This window comes from Bacillus rossius, chromosome 10 (assembly GCF_032445375.1).
Source record: "Bacillus rossius redtenbacheri isolate Brsri chromosome 10, Brsri_v3, whole genome shotgun sequence".
NCBI classification, from domain to species: Eukaryota; Metazoa; Arthropoda; class Insecta; order Phasmatodea; family Bacillidae; genus Bacillus; species Bacillus rossius.
This window is the reverse complement of record NC_086337.1, coordinates 21,308,619-21,325,743: the sequence shown is the minus strand read 5'-3', so window position 1 is coordinate 21,325,743 and position 17,125 is coordinate 21,308,619. Positions and strand designations below refer to the sequence as shown.

The 17,125-nt window shown below is 41.0% G+C and overlaps 1 protein-coding gene across 11 annotated transcripts in view; it reads left to right on the top strand.

Annotated features, from left to right (window-relative positions):
- The first annotated feature begins 5,692 nt into the window (after positions 1-5,692).
- The window catches only part of LOC134535832 (RNA-binding protein lark-like), a 53,765-nt gene continuing 42,332 nt past the window's right edge, over positions 5,693-17,125 (top strand). For 3 of the 11 annotated variants that reach the window (XM_063375139.1, XM_063375138.1, XM_063375141.1), the window contains exons 1-2: positions 5,727-5,859; positions 16,793-16,834. In XM_063375139.1, coding sequence (XP_063231209.1) covers positions 5,844-5,859; positions 16,793-16,834 — 58 coding nt within the window. In that variant the 5' untranslated portion in view covers positions 5,727-5,843. Of the gene's footprint in view, positions 5,860-16,792; positions 16,835-17,125 lie in introns of all 11 variants that reach the window. The other 8 variants (XM_063375143.1, XM_063375136.1, XM_063375147.1 and 5 more) reach the window with 6 other exon arrangements.

Here is a 17,125-nt window from a genome sequence, read left to right as displayed (position 1 = left end):
CCTGCTCGTTCACATGGTACCGCCGTTCGGGCTGGCCGAACTTGGCGCTGGCGTACTCCACCACCCGGCGCACGCCTTTGTCCCCCACCTGGTATAGGACGGCCCCCATCCCCTCCTGACTGGCGTCTGTCTGAAGGAACAGGGGAAGGTCAGGCTGCAGACGGGCAAGCTGGTGGCACTCGCGGAACTGCCGTTTCACCGCATCCAGGGCGGCGTCCGCTTCGCTGGTCCACTGAAACCGGAGCTTGGGTGACAGCAAGTCCGTCATCGGGGCGGTGATGCTGGCAAAATGCGGAATGAACGAGCGCAGCCAGTTGAGAAGGCCCATCAACTTCTGCAGCTGCTTGCGGGTTCGAGGGGCGGGTTTGGACTCAATAAGGTTCAGGTGCTTTGGCAGAGGGCGGCAACCCTCCGCGTCCACCATGTGCCCTAGGTACTCCAGTTCAGCCGCGCCCACGTGGCATTTCTGGGGGGCACACGTGAGGCCGTGTCTGGCCAGCCGCTCAAGGACCAGGCCAAGGTGCCGGGCGTGGTCCTCCCACGACCCTGACCAGATGATGACGTCATCCAGGTACGCGGCGGCGAACTCGCCCGCGTACCCGTCTAACACACGCACCATCATGGCCTGGAAGGTCGTGGGGGCGTCCATCAGCCCGAACGGCATGGCACAGAACTGGAAACGCCGGCCGTCAGGGGCAGTGAACGCGGTCTTCGGGCGGTCCTCTGGACGTACCGGCACCTGCCAGTACCCGGACTTGAGGTCCAGGGACGTGAAGATGCAGGCGTCGCCCAGCCCTGCCAAAGCGTCTGTTATGTTGATGAGCGGTGGTGGGGCGGGTATGGTTACTGAATTGACTGGTTTGAAATTCACACAAAAACGCATGGAGCCATCTTTCTTGTTCGCCATGACAATCTGGCAGTTGTATGGCGACTCACTGGGCTCGATGACTCCATCGCGTAACATTTCCGTGATCTGGGTCTGGATGACGTGCCTTTCAGTGGGTCCGAACCCGTATGGTTTTACGAACTAGGGTTGGTGAGGTCGGGTGGGGATGGTGTGTTCCGTGGTTGTGGTACGGCGGAGCATATCTGTGTCCGCAAACACCTGTGGCTGTTGATACAAGACATTGTTTATGAGCTCTACATGGGCAGCGGGCACACCGTTCCTCAAGTCCGCGAGCGTGATGGGTGTCCCCTGCTCGGCGGGTGGCCGATAGCCCAGGCTGTAAACTGTGCGCCTCTCGTGGTGGCCAACGTGCAACCTCCCCTCCCTGACTTCCACAGTGGCGTCCTTCTGCGCCAGCCAAGGCAGACCTAGGATCAGCGTCTCCCGTAGTCCCTCTACTACTAGTGCTGTTGTGTGACTAACATGGTCCCTGATGGAGAGGGTGATGTTCGAGCGGCCGACAATACGCGCTGTCGCCCCCTGCGTCACTAACTGTACCTCCTCCGCCCCTGAGTCAATGTCCCGTACGCTCGAGCATTGAGCCGACACATACGTGTGGCTGGCGGCCGTGTCGACAAGAGCATGCACTGGCTGTCCATCCATCCTGACGGGAATCCGGAGTAAATGCCCCGCCCCAGGTCCCAACTGCCCTAATTGGAACGACTCACCACACTGCTCCCGGGGCGCTGCCGCTGCCGTCAGGCGGTCCGCAGGTACTGCCGGTGTCGCCGGGGCCACCTGGTGTCCGGTACTGCTCGCCGACGACCCAGTGCAGGCCGCTGACGAGTCGGGTGCGCCGCGCCCGTCCGTCCTGACGGGGCGTGCCGGTGTGTCAGCGGACACCGCAGGTGCTGCCGGTGTCGCCGGGGCCACCTGGTGTACGGTGCGGCTCGCCGACGACCCGGTGGAGGCCGCTGACGAGTCGTATGAACCGCGCCCGTCCGTCCTGACGGGGCGTGCTGGTGCGTACGTGGGTACCACAGGTGCTGCCGGTGTCGCCGGGGCCACCTGGTGTACGGTACGGCTCGCCGACGACCCGGTGCAGGCCGCTGACGAGTCGGGTGAGCCGCACCCGTCCGTCCTGACGGGGCGTGCTGGTGCGTACGTGGGTACCGCAGGTGCTGCCGGTGTCGCCGGGGCCACCTGGTGTACGGTGCGGCTCGCCGACGACCCGGTGCGGGCCGCTGACGGGCTGTGTGTGCCGCGCCCGTCCGTCCTGACGGGGCGCGCTGGTGCGTACGTGGGGACCGCATATCGAGCCAGCCTGTCCCGGTATCGCTGTAGGAATTTTACGGGGTCTTCGTGCTCCTGCCCTCCGAACTCCGTGTCGCAGGTACAGGTGGCGAAAATCCCTGCCGCGGCATGATTTATTGGCAACCCTGGCAGGAGGCATGCGTGGCATACCCCTTCCATGTCTATGCTTATCGCTCCGTCACGGCTCATGTTCGTGCTCATGTTCGGCGCGTAGCATCTGCGCAGCTGCGCCACCTGATCCGTGTGCGAGGCGCGCGGACTTCCGCTCCCACAGCCGTTATCTCGCCTGGCGCGTAACTTGATGCGCGTTTGGCGTGTAACTTGACGCGCGCCTATCGCCAGGTGCCCGCTCCTTTGGCTGTCTGCGCGTCGCGTCCGTTTCCGCGCGATTCCTGACTTCCTACGCGAGCCCTTACTTGTACACTAATTTAAAGCACAAAATTTGAAAAATTTGAGAAAAAAAAAATTTGAAAAATTTGAAACAAAATTTGGAAATTAATTTTTAGAAAATGAAAGCCACACTAGTCGGTTGCCAATTTGACGCCGTCCCCGCTACCTCCGATTATATAGACGTGATTTTGTTAGGTTCGTGTTCTCAGGGAAGGTTCGGCCTTGTGGCTAGAGGTAGGGGTCAACGCAGTAGGGCCCCCCGAGCTGTTGAGGCCACTCGGGACGCCTGAATAATAACACAAAACCTCTTCAGATAGTTGGTGAATTTAATACAGCACAGCCCAATACATGGTGCTGCCCGTTCTGGCCGTAACGGTTTGCCCGACGCGACTAGTCACACGCGCAGCTCACTTCCTCAGTGGCGGCTCACGATTCTTATGCGCGTGAGGGGCAGACTCGTATACGTGACGCGAAAGTTACAAAAGACACTGACATGGCACACGATATTTTGAAGCAAAATACACTACACTAATACCTAGCTCTGGATAAACTGGGCTAGCAACACGTAGGCCCGTGTCTCCGGCGACTCTACGTGGTGACTAGGTGTGTCCCAGGGACTGAATCGTTATTAAGTTTGGTGGCGCACTGCCGTACGACGGTGATACATAAGCCCTGACATGACGAATTACACTTAGGCGAACAACTATTCCACTAACACATTACACTTGATAAACTGGGCTAGCAGCACGTAGGCCCGTGTCTCCGACGACTCTACGTGGTGTCTAGGTGTGTCCCAGGGACTGAATCGTTATTAAGTTGGATGGCACGTGTCGCCTGCTGGCTGCCCCGTGCGGGCCAAAACTAAGTAGCCTGTAGGCTAGGTTGGGCGTGAAGCGCCGACGTAAAAACACATACTCTCCCCACAGTACTTACGTATGACGTAAAACACTCATCTCGGAGCACTGATTGAATTAAGTTAAGTACCTCATGGTAAATTTAGGCTGACCGCGGAACTGTACAAAAGGTTGAAAAGAAATTACACTATGGAAAACTACATGTCGGTGAATGCAAAGGTTGAAGGTTCCGCGTTGCGCGCAGGCTGCCGGCCTGGTTGAGCTCTCGAAGGACACTGCAGGTGTCGCCGCGCACGACCCCCCTCCCCCGCCAGCCCTCCCGCGGAAACGTGTGAATTTCGCGGGAAACTGAACCGGCCAGGTTCGGGACAAATCGCACATTGAAACATGATTTTGCAAAGACTTAATTATTAATTAATAAAAAATGTTTAATAAAATCCTGTGGAAAAACATAATTATAACAATTTGTTGTAGTGCGGCGGAAGGATATGCCACACCCAGCCGGATCCTTGCGCCGGTGTAGCACTCGTTGTATGGCGTTCGCCTCGTCGCACGAACTGCACTTTGCTGCGCGCACGGGCGCGTTCGGTGCACACGCTTTTGCGAGACGTTGATGAGGCATAGCGGTCTATGCGACAGAGGAGCATTGGCGGTCGGCGTCAACATGTGAAGCGCAGGAAAACAGCTCCGATCAGTTTTGGACTTAAATGACATATTTGACAATAAATGATTATTGAACAATTGGACATAATTTCCCTTGAATTAATTATATTTTTATTGTTATTAATTTGGTTGTTTTTTCTTTAAAAGAATAATTACCCTGATTTAATTTAACGCATTGCCACACCCGGCCGGGTGCTGTAATCGACTTGTTGTTCGTTGCGGTGTACTTTCACTCACTCAGCGGACATCACACTCGGGCGTGTTCGATGCACTTAAGAGTAAGTGTTGTTGTGACATAACGGCCTGTGCGAACCAGAGGGAGCACCGGTGGTTGGCGTCACAATGTGCCAGGACCATCTGATTAACCTAGGAACATTAGCAGTGTAAGGCAGACTTGCGAAAAAATTAGACTTTAATCAGGTCATTGAGATATTTGCTAATCGCAAAGCTTGCAAAGCCCCATTAAAATAATTTAGAATTTGTAAATCTGTGTTCAGGCTGTGATAAGAGTGCTGTTACTTGTACTGTGTAATTTATGTAGGTCCTATTTAAATGTTTATGTTAAATTTTCAACGTCTGTTATCTGTGGCCCAGTATAATTTTTACCTCATATTTTTTAAGTGGGTAATTTAATTACAGTGTGTGGATTTTTGCAATACATATGATCAGACTGTGGCAGACTAAAGCCTTTCATTAAAATTATTGTTAAATTTGTAACATCTCTTATCTTACTGTGGTCTAGTTTTCGAGTATAATTTACTATACTCCAAGTTTTATGTAATTTAATTATGTGGAATTCGTGGTGTTTCTGATGCTTATCTCATTGTGTTCGACTTTAATTTGTATGCCATTTTTCATGTAAATTATTTATGTAGAATTAGAGACTTCCTTGATCAGACTGTGTACCCTATGTATTTATTAAAATTATTAATGTTAGGTAGTATAAAATAATTTTCTGACTTTTAATAACATAAGTACATGCCATTTCTTATTTTACATGCTGTATTTTAAGAAGAGAATAAAAGTTTTCCTTTCACTGTTGATAAATTAGGTATTTTTAACAGCGATGGGAGGGGGCCCCACTGTTTGTATCCCCTGGGCCCCGGCCTGCTCTCGACGGCCCTGGTTCCCACATACGTCAGTTCGGACTAACGGCTGTCGAACCCACAGTTAGAATTGATGGAAAGTTACCAATTTGTCATTCAATCAGTTTTTACCTCTCAGTTCAATGTCCTTGCTTACGCACGGGGATTTCGGCTGTTTAGTTCCAACTTATAAGTCCATACAGTTTGGATGGATCGATCGTGTGTGGAGGCTTTAAGGTAGTTTTTTCCGTTATTGTTACGACACCTTTTGTGTGTAATAGTGATATTTTACATTTTTTTTGCGTAATGATTAGTAATCGAATGCCATCCTAGAATAATTATTTTTCTACCTTAACTTTTTGTTTATAAATTATTTTTTTAAAATCTTTATTAAAACACTTTTTATAATACCAAATCTGTCCTTTTTGTAAAATATTAATAATATTTAATTCTCTCGATTTATCTTTAGGATAGAGAATATTTTCTTGTATTCACAGGAAACAGTACTTTTTATCTTTGACTATGGTGGAGCTGTGTTTCATTTCCGTAAAGCCTTTCTCTTGGTTTCGCGCCATAGTTGTCTGACGTCGTTGAGGTGTATTTGAATTGTGTAGTTAATTGGGGCTTATTTGTTTATCTCACTGCTTCAACATGACTACTGAAACAGGTTTGAGTCATTACAGTTTTTGTTGATAGTTATTTGCTTTAATTTTAGGTTGTTGTTATATCTTACTCAAATTTGCAATTGTGTGACTTGAATGGGGAGCCGGGAGGATCGCATCATGTCTAGTAATTCATGTACTGTTGTTTGGTGTTTCTTTGGTTTTACGAAGATTAAGCATTTCCTAGGCTCTGTTGTAATGAGCTACATATTATTTTGTTTTGAAGTTTATATCTGTTTATATGATAGAAACGTGTACTACTAATGATGGCGTCCATTGTGTAACCTTGTGTTTATGCCGGGGTTATTGTCCTGGGATTTTTTGATTAAGAATAAAATTTTTTGTACACTTAAAGTTTTATACCAGCATTAGGAAAGTGGTGGTTGTGACTTGATTAAATATCTCATATTGCTAATATATAAGCAGTGCAAGTGCATTAAGAGTTACATGAATCAGAATGACTCATACATTAAGCTGGAGTCGCATTGACACGAGGTACTTGACACGATAACTACCGGACGTCGCGGCTTTTTAGAACCGGAAGAAAAAAAAAATCTGAAAACATAATTTTCACATGTTACGCATGTCCCTAAATTTACTCCCAAGGGACGGTTTTGTAATTCCTACTAGTTTGTGAAAAATAAAATTTGATATCTTACATTACAATACCTGTGATTCCCGCCGCAATTTATTGTTTGCCCCACTATAAATAGGTATATGTTTTCTATATACTAGAGATGTACCTGAAAACCCTGCAAGGGAAGTTTCTTAGTTTATACCAGGGTTGGCACAGTTTTTTCCACTGGGTGGAAAGTACTGGTAAATTCCTGGTTAAAACCACCCTGGATTTTATTAGTTTTTGCCAGTATTTACCACATAGGAAAAAAATTATTGAATAATTAAATTTATAGTAGTATGAATCAGGAAGATTTAATATTGACTTATTACAACAAAAACCTGAAAAAAAAAACCAGTGTATAGAACTTAAAATTCATTTTTCAAGTTTTTCCTATTTACAGTGACTCATTTTTGTATTTTCAAATGTTTTAAAATTTGTGAACTGTACATGTCTCATTCAACATCATTACAGACAACAAAAAAGCCAACAAAGTACTACGTATAACAATAACATTTGTCAAGCACAAAATACATGTAACTACAGTATTGATGTATTATACTTTACAAATATATAGATTCTATAACTATAGTGGAAGTATTCATAAATTACAAAAAAAATGTACTAGCAGTCTAATGACTTGGCTTTGGCATGATAATTCATACAACTCAGTTCTTGCAGTAGCAGTGCCTTCATACTATAGTACAGCAATATGGAAAAAAATTACAAAATTTACTTGGTAGTCTAAAATAGTTCATATACATACTATAAAAATAAAAAATAAAAAAATACCACTCAAAATGGGTACTTCCAATCCCTTCACCTTTTTTGTAGCTGTGGTTTATATTTTTATAACATGTCACCAATTTGTTGGCAGTAGTCAGGCCAAGCCTATTTCTAAGTTTGCTGTGAATTAATGAAAAGTTTGAAAATACCCTTTCAATAGAGGCTGAGCTTGCAGGGCACTCAAACAGGTGAACTATGAAAGATGTGAATTTATTGTCGATATCTTGATTATTGTGCATTGCTTTCCACCATATGAGGGGGTCCATTGCTCTTGCATTTGCCGAGAAAAAAGATTTAGGAAAAGGACTGGACTCAGCTTCAAAACAAATTATGTAATGTAAAAAATATGGATTAATAGATGCAGCAAACACTCTGGCTTTTTTAACATTGTCAGGTGATAACATTGGCAAAATTGAGCGGCCAGGTTGCATGAAAAATGCTAGATAATGAGCTGGGGTTACAGCTTCATTAAACCGCTTTGAAATTACATCTTGATACGGTGTAAATGCAGGCTCCTCACACAGGCAGAACCAAATTGCCAAGCCATTGCAATGTTGCAATTTTCTGCTTGACATCTGTCCAAAGCTGAAGAAATAGGTTTAAGCTGGGCACATAAAGTTTTCACTTCTTTGTAGATTGCAACATTGTTAACAATTCTTACAATGTTTTCTTCAATGTCATCTTCATGCTCTTCACAAATTTTTAACATACATGGTCTTTTTCTGATGAAAGTTTCAAAGCACATAATTTGGCTCTTCCAACGAGTTTCCCTAGGAAGCTGAGGTTTGCATGAATTTTCAGCTTCCTTTAGCCATGCTGCTGGACGGTGATGATTCCGAAAGTATTTTTGAGTTTCTGTAACATGCTTTACAACTGGAGTAACCTTTTTGAATATTTCTTCGCCCAGTAAATTCAGATTGTGTGACATGCAACCATATGATACAAAGTACAGTCAAACTTCTCTGAAACGACCCCTCACGATTCCCAGGATTAGGGTCGTAATAGATGTTTTCCGAAAATTTCAGTTCATTTCCCCCCCCCCCCCCCCCCCGCAAAACCGCTACTCGCTAAGAAACCAGCCGTACAATGGCAGGATGCTGTCACTCACAATGTTAGACGGCTTCGCTTTGAACCCACTTCAACCTTCATGACAAGTCCGTCGCCCTACAGGCCACCTCTAAAGAAAAGATGTCAAAAGACAGTTTATTTTTACTGGTTAGTTTACATGTACATTTCCTGCTTGCCATAGTTAAATACACTAGAACCCCGATGTCACGAACCCAGGATTTAACGAAGCAGTGATTTTACGAATACATTCTCGGGAACCGTCAAAAAATTGGACATTTTGACCAAAATGTGAAAATCAGAAGAGAAAAAAATATAAAAAAACTAAATGAAATGAAAGATCATTAAAATCTGTTAATTTTAAGGCACAGCGTACTTTTGTGTCAGCTTTAATACTTCCAATAATTTTCATGTAAGAATAACAAAAAAATAATGGGACATTTCCTTTAAAAATATGGCAGCTGTAGGTTCTGCAATGCGAGTGGGCCCACACGAAGCTCGCCTGGCTGGCTGGCTGGCTGGCGGCAGCGGCTTCATGACGCATAAGCTCACCCCTCCCAGACACAAACCATCTGGTGTCCTCCCTTATAACACCCCAACTTCGCTCCCCATTTGAAAAACCTTCAGTGAGAAAATGCTCTTTTCACCCTCCCTTCTCCCGTAAAATTGGGCTATTATGAGGGAGGGGTAAGACCGTTGTAAATAATTTCGGACCCCTCCCTCCCCACTAAAACACGCCCAACAAAAAGTATGTCAAAATATGTCACTTTTCACACCAAGTTTGTGTTTAGTCATCTCTGGCAAGGAATTTACAAGCTTTCAAACTTAAATATAAACGTATTTTAATAGCAAGGGTCCTATGAAAAGGAATGTAGAATCCCGCTGATGCGACCCCTCACGGTTTCCGGAAAAACTGACTTATAAACGGAATGGTCGCAATAGAGAATTCGGGCCAATCCCCCCCCCCCCTCCCCCCCAAAATATCCAAATACATAAAATACTAGCGCTAAAGGAATTCGCGTCACGCTAGTTCGGCTATGCTAGCCGGCTGGTGGTTATTTTCGTTCAAAACGTGGCGAAGGAACTTGTGTGGATCAGGTAGAAAACATTCTGCTATAAACGAACGATATAAGAACAAAGCTATCCTGAAATGCTGCAACATGTTTTTGGAGTAGATAATCACAGCTGCGGCAGTTAAAACAAGTCGGCACTCGGCAAGAGAAACGCAGTAACACGCTACTCACCACAAGAAACTTATTTTCTGTCTAATTTTCGGCAATTTTTTCACGGTTCCTCGAAATCGGGTTGTAATAGAGAGGTGGTCGCAATCAATGGGGTCGCAACAAAAAGGTTGTACTGTAATCTTCTTTAAATTCATCTTCAAGATTCTTTCTCATGAGTTTCATCTTTGCTTCGTTATCGGAAACAAAACTTGTAACTTTACATGTGCCTCAGTAATTGCATCTTTAGCTAGTTCAACACAATATTGACTAGTCTTAGCATTTGTGCCAGCATCAATTGCAGATAGAAAATAGGACTTGCTACCATTTGACAAAGCATTGGCTATTACTGGATCGTTGTGTAGGTTGCTCCACCCATCTTGCATCAATGTAACTGACTGACCGGATAGTTCAAGAGATGTTTCTTGGTTGAGCTGTTCATACATTGAATCAAGAAGCGGTCCAGCTAGTTGCTTTCTGTTAGGTGGTTCATAACCAGGTCTCAATTCCTTCACCATATCGATAAATGCACCGTGCTGCAAGGGCGCCCATACCCGGGGGCAGGGGGGGGCCGTGGCCCCCCCCTAGCTTTCAGGGAAGGAAAAAAAATATAGTGTAGTCAGGTGTTTTACTTTAAAGAAAATTATTTAAATTCGGTATTATGTAGAAGTGGTTCAACACGAAGATATTATTGTATATCGTTTTTTACATGTCTACTTCATTTTTTATGTTAGTTGAAGCATTAGTTTCTGCTGCTGCGATATAAGGTGTTGTGAACAGGGAGAAAACGCTGTTCAAGCGCAACGCCCGTGGCGAGTCATTCCCCTTCGTAATCCTGCCCAAGCTCACTCGATAACACAACGCAACAGATTTAGACAAGTCAGAGTTAGACGACGCGACAGTTGACATGTACTTGTAGACGGCGAAATGTTTTGCTACTTTTTCGTCATAATAATGTGTATGTTCACAAATAACATCTCAAAACAGATTTTTCAATAGTCTTTAGGTCTACAGTTTTATGCATCTGGTCTAGATTTAGTTTAGTGTATTCAGTCAGTAACGATAACTTAAGTGTAAATAAATCAGTGAAAAGTGTAAAGATAAAAACCATTGTTATTATGTAGTGTTTCTTAGTTTTCCTCATTCGTCACATCCGCTCAGAATATTCACAAATTTTAAGGTAAGCTAACACCTTTAAAGTTACTCAAATAAGAATTATTGTTCAGAAAAGTCTACAACGTAAAATTTATGTTGGAATTTTGAATTTAGAGGAAAACCACTTTTTCCCCTTCAAAAGTGTTTAAAGGGATAAGGATTCCGCTACCTTCAGTAGACTCGGAAGCAATTTACACTGGAATCTCGATTTTACGTACGCTCACGGTCGCTTGGATTGCATTCGTAAAATCGTTATCTTCATAAAATTTTAAACACCCCACCCCGTGAAGATACATGTTATAATTTATTGAACGGAATATATATATATAATATAAAATAGTAAAAACAATGACTGCCGTCTTCCCTCTACCCTCCCCTGCGTTCCCCTTATTTTTTTAGCATTCCACAACTTGCCTCATTGCACGAGTGATATAAAAGTGACATCACAGCGACTAAACACAGTTGCACCACGCATTGCATCATGTTAACTTTTGTGTGGTGACAGTAGGTTGTCCGACATGCCTTTCTTGGATATATTTCCTTTTCGTAAGACGCGTGCTACTAAAATAAATTTATATTTGAGTTTGCAAACTTGTCCACTCCTTGCCAGAGACGACTGAACACAGACGAGACTATCCAGGGTAGGGTTGATGAGCTGGAAGCATGGGCGCAAATCTGTAGGATTTCCAGGGGGGGCCCGTGAATTTAATTTAAGAATTTTGCGCTAGAGGTCAACCGAAACAAGTCTTCTCTGGATATTAAGCTCGTATGTTATACACTTTATTTTTACGTAAGTGATATTAACAATAAAGCAGAGCAACATATGTTTTAGTAATTATCAATTAATGACTATAGAAGTGATCTCTCAAACATGTTTGAATAATTTGCTAACCTAAATACATAAAATATCCATGAAAAAATCTATAAAAATAATATACGTGAATATAATGCAAATAGATAACACCCCACCCATACATTACCATTTTCCAAAAGTGTTTATTCTAATTTCAATTTAAAAATAAATGATTAAATTAAAATAAAACAAATATTTAAGGGGGGCTCCCATACAACAAATGTGAAAACAGAATAAAATTTCACAAATGATGTATTTCTGTTGCCGCTATAACACTGCGCCCTAAAAACCCAAAGCGCCACAGCTAATAAACGGATCAACATCAAATGAACGATCGAATCATATTAAAACTCTTAAAGACTATTTTATTTAGTAAAGGCATCAACCAGGTAAAAAAGAAAAAAAAAATTTAATGACACAAATGAAAAATCTCGGAGATAGAACTATGAAATTTATCCTACAGCTAATTGAACCACATACATTTCTCGGCTTATATTTAGTATAATCAGTATTTTGGCAGTGAATTATTTAGTTAAAATATGCCTCTTGATTAGTTATTAAAGAGACGCGTTTGCTTCCTTATTAACTTAAATACGGATGTGTAACGTTTAAATACTTCTTTCTCACTCTTACTTCTGTTTACTCGTGCAGTGTTGCAGTTATCAAATAACAAATGTTATAAAGTGATTATCGGCCATGAATTGTGAAAATTATCGTTTGATAATAAAAGGGGAGTGATTTTAAATTCCATATTGACGAGGAAAAAAATTATTCCATGTATATTCACATGTAACGTACAGAGCAGCTAGCCTTACAGAATGGAGATGAGCTAAAAAATTCCAGAAAATGGTATATAAGTTTCAGTTCGTAAATAAACTAAATTCTGCTATAATTACTGTTAAAGTATTAAGTTGTTTATTTACTGGAAAAAATAACGTTACATAATCACTTAAATAAAATATATATTACCTAAATAATAGTCACTACTTATAAAACAATCAAGCTTATCAGGTGAGAATCAGATTATGTTTTCCATTTCTTCCGCGTCACGAACTTATCCATGTTGATGTTTGCCAAGAAAGCAGAAGACTGGGGCACACGAGAGCAAAACCACTTTAAAAACAGACTACCTGAAACCTATAATACTGTCGTTTCAGATGACAAGGTAGTGTGGGTAACAATAGGGAGGAAAAGCTAACGGAACCCTACCCTAGCTTCTTCCTTTGGAATGAACGTTTTCTGGGAATTAAGGGTTTCAAAGTTCTCACTGGAAAACTCCATACCATGGCTTTCGCAGAAGGGGTAGGGGAAAATAACTACGGAACTCGAAGGTAGGAATGCAAAGCATGTCAAAGTGTCTGTCGTCGTTGTAAATAATAATAATATATATAAATATATATAAATATATATAAAAATATATATAAATATATATATATAAATATATATATATATAAATATATATATATATAAATAATATATATATGTTGTGTACACCATTAACTTTAAAATCACGAAGTGGGCCCCCCCAAGGAGGGGCCCATTAATTCCAGGGGGGGCCCGGGCCCCCCTGGCCCCCCCGGGATCTACGCCCATGGCTGGAAGAATTCCCTGCCTTGCATTTTTATGGACTTCACCTTATCATATTTATCAGTTAATCTTTAACAGATCGGCTTGAAAAATATTAATGAACGCACTTTTAGTAACATAATCGAGGAGAACAAGCACACAGTTCAGTGTACACCTGTATTGTTTCATAAAAGTGATCATAGGTAGGGATTGGAAAAATTCGCGGTTTCAATGACCACTAGGATATACTCCACGATTCTCTATGTACTCGGGCAAATATCACCTGGCTATTGGCTACCGACTCGGGACACCTGTTTATTGCGATTATTATGATTCGATACTTCTTTTGTTGAGTGTTTGCCATTGGCTCAGAGTCCTTCAGGTAAATTGCGGTCCAATCACTGACGCAGCATTAAGCTAAACGAGTTTGGATTCCAGCCTGTCTCGAAAGGAATCCACGAATATTTACGGTCTCTAATCATAGGCTTATTTGGTGAAGAAAAACGCTGCTCTGTAACGACAGACATCCATTAAAAACACAGTACATTTTAGTGCGAGAAGCCCTTGAATTTGTGATAGCCATAGGGAATTATTTGTTTGTATAGTAAGTTAAAAAAAGCTTAGTTAAAAACCCGCTCGTCACGTCTACTTGCTGCGTCACTTATACCATTTTTGAGCGTTTTTTACTGGGAAACCGATGCAGCGAAGGTAATGAATGCGACACATGTCAAGATAATGCCTAATGGCATGGGTTGCTGGATATTAGCGGAAAGGAGAGGAAGTAGCTAGGTACTCAATATCGTTTCTTTCTCTCACGCTTCACAAGGTTTCAAGCTCAGTTGCTATGCTCACGAGCTGGAAATGTTGGAATTGGTAAGGAATGTTGAGTATAGTTCATTTGCAGTAAAATTAATATTTTTACAGCCTTGACATAATTTTTCAATCGAAGAAATTTCGAACTTTGCGACAAATAGTGTACCTAGTCCATTTTTTTCTTTTCGATTTTGAGTTTGATGACGCAATAACGTATACAATATTCACTAACGGTAAATGGATGTAGTATTAGCTTAAAAATATGAATACGCTGTGCATTAAAATTAATATTTTTATATGTTTTCATAGTTTTTTAAATTTTTTATTAAATATATTTTGGTGTCAAATTTTCCGAATTTTTGATGGTTCCTGAAAAATGTATTCGTAAAATCGCGGCTTCGTTGAGTCCGGGCTCCGTAAAATCGAGGTTCTAATGTACTCTTAATTCTGAAGTTAAGTACTGAACATGTTATTTAAGGGTTTATCAGGGCCGTATTTACGCGCAGGCTATCTAGGCTGTAGCCTATGGGCCCGCACCACAAATGGGGGCCCGCACCACACGACACGAAAAAAAAATTATACTGCGACGTGGATCTTCTTATATTCTTAAAATATGCGTCGACATAGTGTCCAGTTGTTTTGTGTGGATTAATTGCGCCGAACTAAACTCTTCTGTGGAAAGCTGATATATGAGTTATGTCAGCATTTAGAAATTTTCGATTATTTTCATTGGTTTTGGTGTCACTTAATTCCTTAACCTCTAAATACTGTTTGGTTAAATTGTCTAGTTAAATAATAAACTAATTTTTTCTGCGCTTTTCTATCACTAAATAAACTTATAGTCCTCGACTACTGAATCCATCTGTGCTAATTCTAAATGATAAGCAATTATGATTCATATCTAAACATAGTAATATACATTTAATTGTGAAACAATTTTTGACTATAATTATAAGCGTAGTTCAGGTGTTACATTTAAAAACAACTGTTTTCTGACTGTGATAACATATTTAAATCGCTTCTCTCCCAAAGTTGAATCTTTTGACCAACACTTTTTAAACTTTATAATTATTTTAATTTAATTTGTACGCGACATTTATTTATGGGTAAAGAGAGCAATTAGTTGAAGGACTGTATTCTTGATATCCGTGTACCCGAGACGCTGCAAAAGTATAAGGACTGTATTCCTGCATTTTTGTTGCTAAAAATTCATTTGTTTCAATAAAATAGTTAATAATTAATTAATAAAGTAGCCAATATAGATTTTTTATGGCGAATGAGTACTGTAGTCTAGTATTTTAGTAACAGGACAAAAAATTTTAATAGGGTCAGAACTGGAACTATTTTATGGCTAGTAACAAGCCGCAGTTGTCTTCCAAAATATTAAAAATACTTCATACCCCTAAGTCTGGCCCCCCCCCTACAAATTATCATATGGGCGCCCTTGCCGTGCTGTACAACACTAAATGGTATGTTGCATGCAAAAAAGAACCGCACAATAGACTTGTTGATTACCACCTTGCATACTGAAGTTTTTACTGCAAAAGTAGTAATTGGTTGTTGAAACTTTTTAATGTGCCGGCTGATGACACTGATGTCTGAGACTGCAGTCCACTTGAGCTTGCACAGCTCTGTGAGCTGGAGATAGGATTAACAGTAGATGCTGCTGGTGCAGCCAGAACTACTAATTTTTTTGAAGGAAGAGCATGAATATTCTGGTTTTCCCCATTAAAATGGAAGCTTTTTGAAAGTCAGAAATACAAGTGGGTTTGTCAATAATTGACACACTTGAACTACTAGGCCTTACTGAATCAAATGTTAAGTCCATGTCTTGAACATCTGCATACACATTACAATCATTTACAGGTACATGTATTTCTTTTTCATTTCCACTCTTGGAACATGCATGCCAATGAGCTTTCATCCTAGGAGCTTTTGAACTAACAATTGCCTTGTATTTCTTGCACTTTTGTTTGTCTAACTGCTTTCCATCTTCACAAATTGATATACACTTTCAAAGTATGACCACACAATGTCTTTCTTCCTCCCACCAATTCCTGGTCTAGTTTTAGAACTCATTTTTACAGTAAATTAATTAATAGATGTATAACATACTGCGCATTACACCACAGTAAGAAAACATTCAAACAACATTGAGGTTATGTGTTAAATTGTACTCAATTGTTATATGCTGTCCAGTGTGGTCACTTGCAAGTATAAACATTAAATTTCCCAAGTGACATAGAACTTACTAGGCTACCATACCATTTCTGGAGGTGCGTACATTTTTTTCATAGAGTAACTTATTACATTCTTAAAATGATAATTTAGTATTTTAAACATAAACCTGTTTTTCATGAATTTTAACAAACATAAAAAAACAATAACATGCTAGTTTATTTAATTTTTAATACCTAAATAAAAGAAAGCGATCACTGAATATTTTTTTTTAATACTAGTCAATATTTTCCAATTGGTACCAATAAAAACCAATATTTTCCGGTAAAAACCAAGTTTTTGCCAGCGGAATGGTATTTACTGAAAATTAGTGGCATTTTTTCAACCCTGGTTTATATTTACCTAAGTGGGGTTTTTTTTTTTAAGTTTCTGGAGAACTTTAGTCAATCCAGGTATTGTAATAATGAAATTCGTTTAAATGACTATATTGCAGTTCAGCCATTCCATTGTTACTGACAGGACATTTAGACCTTAAAAGTAATGTTGCACACAGTCTCAAATATATTTTTAAACTTTTTTTTTATCAATATCTGCAGTTAGTTACCCTTAGTATGTATTATACAATTTATAATTGTCAATGTATGAGAGAATTATAAATTTTGACCCTGCAATTATACATCTTTTAGGTATTGTTACGGACGGGACACAATTGGGACAGGACGGCAAAGGTGAGTTTTTCACCAAATATTTTCTGTGTATTATAAAGTGATTTACATAATATTATTACAAGACATGGTATAGGTATAGTAGTAGTTAGTTCAAACATGCATAATTTCCTGAAATCAGAAATAAATTTTAATAACCATCAATAAAATGTTTTTGAGTGAGTGGCGCGTTACGGATGGGACAAAAGCCTGAATGACAATAACACTCTTAATTTAGCACTCTGGCTTAAATAATTTTCTTAATGAACAGAACATAATTAAATTTAATATCCGCATATATGATGCTATTAATAG